This window comes from Anneissia japonica, unplaced genomic scaffold, assembly GCF_011630105.1.
Source record: "Anneissia japonica isolate Jap-2015-1 unplaced genomic scaffold, ASM1163010v1 scaffold2707_len876726_cov182, whole genome shotgun sequence".
NCBI lineage: Eukaryota > Metazoa > Echinodermata > Crinoidea > Comatulida > Comatulidae > Anneissia > Anneissia japonica.
This window is the reverse complement of record NW_022723260.1, coordinates 494,247-505,193: the sequence shown is the minus strand read 5'-3', so window position 1 is coordinate 505,193 and position 10,947 is coordinate 494,247. Positions and strand designations below refer to the sequence as shown.

The 10,947-nt window shown below is 33.0% G+C and overlaps 1 protein-coding gene across 1 annotated transcript in view; it reads left to right on the top strand.

The window, feature by feature from the left end:
* Window positions 1–10,727, top strand: part of LOC117112173 (DNA-directed RNA polymerase I subunit RPA2-like) — a gene marked incomplete at its 5' end in the record, with an annotated part of 21,509 nt that extends 10,782 nt beyond the window's left edge. The window contains 7 exon segments of the mRNA XM_033255243.1: window positions 408–504; window positions 2,075–2,216; window positions 3,113–3,269; window positions 3,729–3,854; window positions 7,781–7,908; window positions 8,667–8,831; window positions 9,998–10,727. Coding sequence (XP_033111134.1) covers window positions 408–504; window positions 2,075–2,216; window positions 3,113–3,269; window positions 3,729–3,854; window positions 7,781–7,908; window positions 8,667–8,831; window positions 9,998–10,207 — 1,025 coding nt within the window.
* Between the last annotated feature and the right edge of the window lie 220 nt (window positions 10,728–10,947).

The window sequence follows — 10,947 nt, the reverse complement described above, 5'->3', positions numbered from 1 at the left end:
AGTATCATATAATTTATGCAGACAAACAATCTACTTTGAACAAAAGGCACAAACTCCTTTCAAAATGCAGACACCGTGCCAAATTCCTACTCAAAAACACATAATAACTAATTTGCATCTACACCGGCCCAACTCTACATATACACGTCAAAATTTGAAATTCCCTTCGCTCCTGAAGATTGCCTAGTGCATGAAACAGCCTGTAGAGTGAAATTACATGTTCCTTATTATTAGTATTATATATATATATATATATATATATATATATATATATAATGCAAAAGCAATGAAAAAACGGTGTACAATCATTGAAAGTTGACTTGCGGAACACAAATTTATTAAGCTATAACAAAATATATATAACATAATATAGTTCATGTTTCATTTGTCTTGTCATGTATGTGTAGGCACTGATGAAAATGACAGACGTGTATCTGGTAAACTTGACCGTGATGGTTTACCTGCAGTAGGTACAGTGATTCAATCAGGAGATCCAATGTACTGGTGAGGGATTGACAATTTGCACTATATAAGAATAGCATTATAACATTAAATAGATAAATATTGAAATATATAATGTATTACAATATTTGACTTGTCATGGACATATAAGAGATTTTTACATAGTATGAAGTGGCAAACTCCCAAGTTAATATTTATATCAATATTTAACTTGTCAGGTCAAAAATTGTCAAGTTTGATATTTTAACTGTATTTCTGACAAATTATTAACAACTAACAACTAAAATTTGCAATAATGTTACAATTTTTATAAAGCCTATTTTCCACTTGCTAATTTATTCAAGCGAGAAAAATGCGTCGGTTCATGCACATGCGCATTCACAATTCTAACAGAGTTTTGCTTCAGCGAAGTCGGTATTTCAAACTGTTTCTACTTAAAGCCCCATTCCCGGCAAAATTTCACTAAAAATGACATTTTTTAGAAAATATGCATTTGCATTACTCCAATTATTATAAATCATGGAAAAATATTGGCATGAATTTTAGTTTTACGCAAAAGAATAAAAAAAATGAGAAATACAGACTATTACAGACGGAAAATATCATGTCGGCCGTTTTTATGTGTGATGACAGAACCTAAAATCGAGGTAAGGTTAGGCCTAGCCAGCAGCGTTGGATAGGCTAATGTTTTCGGCGCCTACGATATTTCTTCTCACGACCTATCGCAAAATCAACATGAAAAATTCATCCGCATTTATTTTTTGTGTGGAAAGATGTGTATAAGAGACAGATATAATACTGACGTTTTCATTCTTAGGAATGTCTAAATTCAGTTAAACTAGCAATTCCGTATTATATTTATAAATCTTTATAACATTATACAAAAATTAGATTTTTCTTAAAAATTGAAATTTTGCCGGGAATGGGGCTTTAAACGTACCTTATCGCATAAAATAACCAATTTGTGACATGCAACCTTTTTATAATTTATTATTATTTGTAATATCCTTTAATATTTTCGTCAATTTGACTCTGATGCATTTTCAAAATATGCAATTTGTAACATGCAACCTTTTATTATTCATTATTATTTTTAATATCTCTTAATAATAATCACTGCAACTTTGATGCATTATTGGAATAACCAATTTGTGAAATATGGCTTTGTATAATTAATGCAACCTTTTTATAATAATTATTATTTTTAATATCCCTTAAATATAATCAGTGTGACTTTGATGCATTATTGAAATAAACAATATGTAAAATATGGCATTTCATAATTAATCTTTAATTATTTAATCAATGTTGCTCCTGATTACGTCTGTCGCAAAGCAGCCAGAATTTAGTCCAGAGGCCAACCAAACTACAAGATTTATTTCGCATTCCTCAGTCTAATTTAGTGATGTGCTACAAGGCTCCCATTTATTGTAACTTAATTAAAATCATAATATTTACATTTCTGGAAACACATAGGCCTTCAAACATAAACTCAAGGATTGTATTTTTAGATGAAATGTGAGTTTTTTTCCAACAGTGTGGTATGCTATCCAGTAAGTATATTCTTGCAGACATTTAGTAATAATATTGGTATTTCCACTTCTGTTTGCAGTTATCTCAACCTTGAAACAGCAACGTACCATGTGGAACGGTACAAGGGCCTGGAAACTGTCATGGTAGACAAAGTTAAAAAGGCCGGTAATGACCTGGGAAACATGGAATGTCAAAGGGTATTCATTACATTAAGAATTGAGGTATGGTATGGTATGTTTGGAGGTCATGTCAACCAGCTTTAAAGCTGTTTTTTATTGGACATTTTAACAGGAACTGGTGACAGTAAAAAAATGCACAGTTTTTCTAGTACCCATTGATATAGCAGGTAGACTGAAGCAATGTAGATAAAGTGCCTTGCACAAGGACACAAGCACAGCACACACAATGTATGTGCAATTTTCCACATCTCTGGATGTAGATAGAGGTGCTTGGCACCTGTTCATCACTTCCTTTTCACTGCTTTTTATGTCTTGTTTTCCTTGTACTTTTGTTCTCTGTGCAGTGATAAATTAATAATAAATTTAAGAAAAAGTTAGCCTGGGGAATGAAAGACTTACAGTGATGTGGTGAAGTCTTTGACAAATACCTGATGATTTGCCCATGTATGTATGTAATATGACATCATCATATATGACATTATCAGTCCTACTGTAGGCCTACATTGGCAAACCTCAGATATTTGTCACAGACAATTTGATATTGGGGCAGAATTAGACTTAAAAAAAAAAAGAAATTGGTAGGAAATTATTCAGACATACTGTACAGTGTGTTTTAATTGTATCAACTTTAATTTATATTCTAATGGTGTCATTTTTAATATTTATGAAAAATCCTTGCACGTGAGCTTTGCACGATGGATCACCGTAATTGATTATATAATGCCACATAAATCAAATATAAACTCAAAAATTGAATTGCTTTATTGGTATATTTCAATAAGTTATTAACTTTCAACTAAAAATAGGAACAAGAACATTTTTATTGCAGATTATCAGACATTTAAATAATTTTTGTGATTAATTAAAAAAAATATAAATATTTTTTTTCATAATTAGTAAATATTTGAATTTTTCTGATGTTTTCTGTTTCATTTCAGAGAAATCCCATTATAGGTGATAAATTTTCAAGTCGTCATGGACAAAAAGGTGTGTGCAGTCAGAAATGGCCACAAGAAAACATGCCCTTTACAGAAAGTGGAATGACTCCGGACATCATCTTCAATCCACATGGATTCCCATCTCGTATGACAATAGGTAAGTTGATAGAAATATAAAGTAGGAACTGGTTATACTTATCAAGTTTTTGACTCTTTAACTTAAAATATGTTTGATCAGATTTTGTTTGATAGTTTATGTTTGTTTAGACATATCTGATCCAACAAATTGCATAGCTTTCTATGTCTTCTGGCAGATGAGATGTTTAAGCTGTTGGTCTTGTGTGCAATATGACCCATATGCATGTCAAAGATTGCAGTACACTCTTCATAAAAGTGTAGGGGATTTTCTCCCAGTCTACTGGCCAGTCACCACCAGAAGGACCCCACTGGAAACAATTCTTCGGACTTAGTGGCTTATCCTTGGACTGATTCACAACAAACCTACTCCTATCCTATCCTATGTTTGATATAGTCTGACAGCACTCTACACCATTGACCATTCCTCCATAATCAAATCAGACGGTCTAGTCAATCATTTTTTCATTTGAATTTTTAGGTATGATGATCGAGAGTATGGCAGGCAAGTCTGGATGTCTACACGGAATGTGCCATGATGCAACCCCATTTACATTCTCAGAAGACACACCCGCCATTGATTACTTTGGCAGAATGCTTACTGCAGGTATGTTGAAGCATGAATTCTCAGTACAATTAATTATCTAAAAGCTGTGTTCAAAAGTTCTCTTTCTTCCCTGATTCTGGGTTGAGTAATTGTGTTTACCGTATTTGAGTGTCTCTTTATTACATCTGTATGCCATTATGTTTGAGTCAAATATATTATGATAATCTTGATATATTGTATTATCTTTGGAAAGAACGATTGGAGAATTTTAATTTTTTTTATAGTGTTTTAAAAAGTCATATTTTCACTTTTTACTGTTTTATCAGTCGGAATTCATTCATTCCTACATTTAGTGCTTTATTTCAGATTTAAAATGTTCATGCAACAACTGAATAAATAACATTCATGCGTCTATTAATTTCACTCATCATGATTGGCCCTTATCTAGATTAATTGATACATAGGACTTAAATGATAGTGCTTAAGTAAGTGTTCTTGACAGGTCTAAGGGCTCATTAAATCAACAAGTTTAATCCTGGCTTATGGCAGTCCCTCGCCCATCAGCTGACCTTGTGTACAAGCTATCGGAACATTTCCAGCAAGCAATTACCCCGCCCCAAGCTAAAAAGTAAATTTCAACTGACATTATCAATTTGCATCTAAAATCAAATAAATATATGTGACCCAAGCTCACAAACGGGCTGTAAACTCGCACTGCACTGTATTGAGAAACAAGCCTCAATACCCAGAATAAGGTGTAGAATGTGAATTTTGTGTGAATTGGGTTTTTGTGTAATAAATAAAGTATAATTATTAATTTTACTATTCCTGAAGTTTGAGTTTAAAATTCCAACTTCGGATGGGAGCTATTGAAAAATGAATCGAAACCTGCTGAAAATAAAAGCATTTTTCTCAAAACTTGATTTAAGAAAGTTGATAAGATGACAATTATTCGAATGGTCATAACTTTGCTTCCAGACACCCGATTAAGTTCATTTAACTGTCATTTTAAAGTAAATGATAAGTTCTGTGCCATTATAACAAAAACTCATTTTGGCCTGAGCTTGGGTCACATATTATGGTGGAAATCAAAAAAAATAAATAAAAAGCATGATTTGTTAACATAAATAACAGTTAGAATTTACTAACTTATTTGTTTATATTTTATTATTAATTTATTTAGCTAAGGTAAAACATCTTAATCTATGGTTAAGGAAAGAAAATATACAGGTCTCTGTCTGTTTAAATATCCTTCCAATTAAGACCACCTCCAATTAAGGACCACTTTTTCTGTGGTCAATGAACAGTTTTCTTTTACCTTTTCTATTCTATTATAATTAGATACCAAAGCTGCTAAAAGTCATGATAACCCAGGTCCCAAAAGTGGTCTTTAATTTCAGGAATACCTGTATTTGTATTTGTCTGTGTTATGTTATGTTTTATTCTAATATATTTCTGTTTTGGTGTTGACTACAGTATATGTACTCTGTTTTGGTTGAATATGTGAATGGAGGGTATACTCTGTTTTGGTTGAATGTGTGAATAGAGGGATGTAGCATTCCAAGTCCATTTACAGTAGAAACAGAAGAGCCTTACTTGCCTTATGTGTCTCTCCACAACATTAATTTTTCTAACCTGATCTGAAAATGTGTTAATACAAGATCGATGATAATTTTCCAAGAGCATTTTTAACATCTAGTAATCAGTGGTTTACCTGTATATAATACATTATTGCTTCATAATCTGTTGACATATAGTCCAGTTACTGTCAGAAGTATTGGAATCTTTTCTTTATAATCTGTTGATATATAGGTTTTCCCATTAATGTCAGGAGTATTGCAATCTTTTCATTATATTTTAATCTGTTAACATATAGGTTTTCCAGTTAATGTCAGGAGTGTTGGAATCTTTTTACAATATTAACTACGTGCCATGCTTAGATTTATTTCAACACCATCATCTAGTCCTAACGGTATATTATAAATAACTAAAATCTAGAGGAATAAGGTCATACATGACTAACATTACTGTTAGTGGCTTATTTATCAATGTTATTTAAACCTAAATCTTACAATTGAGTCGGAAGTTGCATTAAAAATTGATTTTATGATTTAAGTTAATTTCGTATAGTCCATGATTGCTACAACGATAAGTATTATCTATGTTTATGTTTCATTGGTGCACTAATACAAGCCACCCACACTAGATGAAGATTACCATTAACATAAGACGTAACACGAGTTGGGTTGACCTTTTTCTTTTTAGCTGTGTGATCCATTTTCATACTTTACTGATGATTAAATTGCAAAATTCTATTCAGCATGTACAAATTTCAACTATATCCTAAAAAGTCACATGCAAACAAAGACATTATCACCATGCCAACGGCAGAACAACAATTTATCTTGATTTTGTTTATTTCACAACCAAATTTAAATCTATATATGTAAAGATATCTGTCTATTGCAATCTTTTCATTATATTGTAATCTGTTAACATATAGGTTTTCCAGTTAATGTCAGGAGTGTTGGAATCTTTTTACAATATTAACTACGTGCCATGCTTAGATTTATTTCAACACCATCATCTAGTCCTAACGGTATATTATAAATAACTAAAATCTAGAGGAATAAGGTCATACATGACTAACATTACTGTTAGTGGCTTATTTATCAATGTTATTTAAACCTAAATCTTACAATTGAGTCGGAAGTTGCATTAAAAATTGATTTTATGATTTAAGTTAATTTCGTATAGTCCATGATTGCTACAACGATAAGTATTATCTATGTTTATGTTTCATTGGTGCACTAATACAAGCCACCCACACTAGATGAAGAGTACCATTAACATAAGACGTAACACGAGTTGGGTTGACCTTTTTCTTTTTAGCTGTGTGATCCATTTTCATGCTTTACTGATGATTAAATTGCAAAATTCTATTCAGCATGTACAAATTCCAACTATATCCTAAAAAGTCACGTGCAAACAAAGACATTATCACCATGCCAACGGCAGAACAACAATTTATCTTGATTTTGTTTATTTCACAACCAAATTTAAATCTATATATGTAAAGATATCTGTCTGTCTAAACCCCATTACAAACAGGAGCTAAATTAGAAATACTACTATAACTCGCCTCAAAGCACCTATTTAGTGTTCTCTAGATCCGTAATCTAAAATTAATTTCAAAGTAAATTGAGTAAGCCTCCTGTTGGTTTCAATATATATTATTAGAAACAACAAATGGATATCATATTAAAACAATTAATCATGTACTTATCTTATCTAAAATATTCTAATTTTTTAATTTTTTTCGTTTTGTTTTTCAAGCTCAAAAACTGTTAATCCAGTAATTCCTTTAAATTCAGTTAAATTGTACATAGGTTAGTTAGGTTAGTTGGCTGAAATCGCCACTGTCTACTGCACTCCTAGGCTTTGCCACCATAACCCAATGGTCTCTGTGAGAACCTTGCATACACTGTCAGACAGTTTATTCCCCCCCCCCCCCCAAGAACCATAACTGGAATTGACCAAATCATATTTATTAAATATTCAAATTAATTACACCTGTGATGAGGGATGCTTAATCTGTGCAACATTAACATAAAGTTTCAAAAGAATATTTTGCCACCCTATTATATTTTGGCGGTCTTTACCTCTGTTAAGTGATTTAAAATACTGTAACATAAATAGTATTATAGGAGTGATGTTTTGCACTATCTAAGGTTTTTGTACGTAGCCCAATACTCAGTATGTCCCCAAATACTTGCAAAAAAAAAGTTTCAAAAGGCGCCTGGCTAGTTATTTGGAGGTCGTGATTTGCAAGTGATTCCCACCCGAATCACTTGCAAATTTTTTTGTAAGTATTTGGGGAAGTACAGAGTATTTGGTCAGGTTGGGCAATCATCACTCCTATGATATTTTCCTGATGCAAATTCATTTCGAAATATAAATAATAGTATTATATTTTTTCCCATCAGCTGGCTATAATTACTATGGAACTGAACGTATGTACAGTGGAGCAAGCGGTGTAGAACTTGAAGCAGATATTTTTATAGGCATTGTGTACTATCAACGACTTCGGCATATGGTAGCAGATAAGTTTCAGGTGGGTATTTGTACATTAAATTCCAGGGGGGTCCAACTCTCCCACTAGTTGTGGGAGTCTCCCTGAAATTATGACGGCCTCCTGCATTGCCTCGATCAAGCACAAAATTGAAAACAAATCTATCTCCCGAACATTAATGATATTTGCATGTTGTTTACGACTGTATTTTCAATTGTCTTCCGAAAGTCAGCTGGGGTATCACCATGCAGCAGGAAATTGAAATTAGATGTGTTAAAATCTCATTTAACGAGATCTACCATTATTTACTTGTCTTCAGAAGATAAATGTATATAGCATATGTACCTTGTATATTCATAACACATCGCAAGTTATATTTCATTGCATTATTCATAACTTGCAACTCACGTAAATATATTGTGTAATCATTGTTTTTTATATTGCATGTTATAGTAATTGGTATTTTAAGTAATTTATTTAAAGAATCTTGTGCTATATTTATTCATGGAGGGATTAGCACTTCAACTCATCTTTATGACATCTATAAGAAATCTTCAACAATATATATAGGGTGTTATGTACATGATTTAAAATACAAATTTTATTATTTCTTTATTCATAGTACTAATATTTGTGTGTAGAAAGCATTTTCAAACCGGAGTTCTTTTTGTTTGGCCTGCTCTACATGTGTTGCCTACATTAGTTCTTTGTGAATGTAAAGTTTCCTTGTGTTGGACGTTTACCATTAAAAATAAGGTTAGGTCATACTCTTTAAAGAAATTTCTTTCCTATTTCTTAAGGTACGCTCAACTGGTCCTATCGATACCGTCACACATCAACCAATCAAAGGCCGCAAACGTGGTGGTGGAATCCGATTCGGAGAAATGGAACGGGACTCTTTATTGGCTCATGGAACATCATACCTGCTGCAGGATCGTCTTCTTGGTTGCTCAGATAAAACCATTGTAAGCAAGCTTATGTCATTTATCTGTGACAAGTAACAAGCAAATTTTACATGTTGAAAAGGAGAGAAGCTTAGCTCAAGTCAGGTATTCTGGTGGTAGCCACTGTGTGTGGGCTGAACCGTGGAGATCTCTAGGTCCCCAGTTCAATTCCCATTTCTGCCTCTCCTTGTGTTTCAGCTGGAGGGCTGAAATACAAGTTACAATAGCACACCGTCTTTCGGATGAGATGTTTAAGCCGTTAGTCCCGTGTGCATTTACATTATGTACACTCTTCGGAAAAGAGTAGGGGATTGTCTCCCGGTGTACTGCCCAATCACCACCAGAAGGACCCCACTGGAAATAAGTCTTCTTCTAGACTTTCATGGGCTATCCTTGGTGTTTACACTGAATAAATCAAACCTGCCAATTTAACTTCGTCATTCTGATGTTCATTATTTCGATTCATCATCTTTATTCATGCCATCCTTTCTCCTCTACAGTTACAGTTCAATTGATTCTCTAAAGTGCAATGTCATGTTTTTTAAATAGCTATGGTTCAATTTCTCTTTATTTACAATACAATGTGTCGCAGTTTTCACTTCATTTATAAAGATTGCATGAGAGCAATTACTACACTGAAGATGGCAGATGTACACCTAGGCCTTGCCTCCATAATATCAATATATAATTACATAAACTTAAAAGTAGTTTTTAAAAACTTAAGTAATATGTATCACAAGCTTTCACCATCAGTCCATACTGGCTTAATCAGATGCAGTCTACTGAAACACCTGATGAAGCCAGCATAAACTGCTGTCAAATGCTTCTGTAATAAATGATATAATTTAGGAAATGTACTATATATTAACAAATTTAAACACAGATATTTTTGCCTAGCAAGGATATTTTGTTCATGAGAATGTACAATACAGTACGATAATGATGGAACAGAATGTACAGTACAGTCCTTCAGTATGAACTCCAAGGATATCTCGGTAAAGAACAAACCTCATCATATTGATTATATCAACTCTTAGCAAGTTCTGTATTTAGTTGTGTGATCGTAACATATCTGGGTAAGAAAATATTATAACGGGTATCCCTGGTAAAATTTAGTACAATTTCTGTCAATTTTTAGCATTGTTTTGGTGTATAGAAATGAACTGATTTTAATTTCTTCTTTTCAGGCACGAGTTTGTAGTAAATGTGGATCCATTTTGGGGGTTAGCCTGGAAAAGATGAAGGGGGAAGCTGATGTGATATCAAATCGAAAATGGGTTTGTAGCAGCTGTCAATCAAACAAAGATATAGACATTATTGCTGTACCTTATGTGTTTCAGTATCTGGTCGCTGAGTTGGGAGCCATGAATATCAAAACTACTTTCACCGTAACTTGATCAATCATCTGAAGATGATGAATGTCAGGGGCAGATCTAGGATGGTTCTGCATGCGAGCAAGAGGGATGGGCGAGAAGCTCCATTCGAGGACCAGTGGTCAAGAGGAATAATCAAAAAGAATGTCCTCCCCACTAGTGTGGCCTTGAGGGTGCATAACTTTTGAAAGTTTCCAAGTTTTAGCCATCTCTTATCTAAATGGTTTCCCGTTTGATTAAAAGATTTTTTCTATTGCTGGAGAGGGGGAATACCTCTTTTGTCACTGTACCCCTGTATTTCCACTGGTGTGTTCATAAAATTAAAGATGTGTTGAACAGAATCTGAAGAAATATAATATATGTTCCAAAACACGATAAATGTTTTGATATATCATGAACGGTTAGAACACAACAAAAACATAAAAATATAATAAACGATTCAAAACCGTATCGACACATCAATACGTAACAGATGATTTGAAACCCAGTGGACATTTTGAACGCAATGAATGATTAGGTACGTAATGGAGAGTGCAAATGTAATTAAACTGCATAAGCGGTTAATATGTAGCAATTTGAGCATAACGTTTTACGCTCAATAAATGAATTTGGACGTAGTGACCATTTCAAAATGCAGTGGTGGATTAAATAAAAATGAACACTCTCTGAAGGAATTATCTGGATTAATAGTTAATGAACTAAATAAAACGAAATGAGAGTATAGATTATAATACAACAATGTTGTATCTAATTTTACTGTAAGA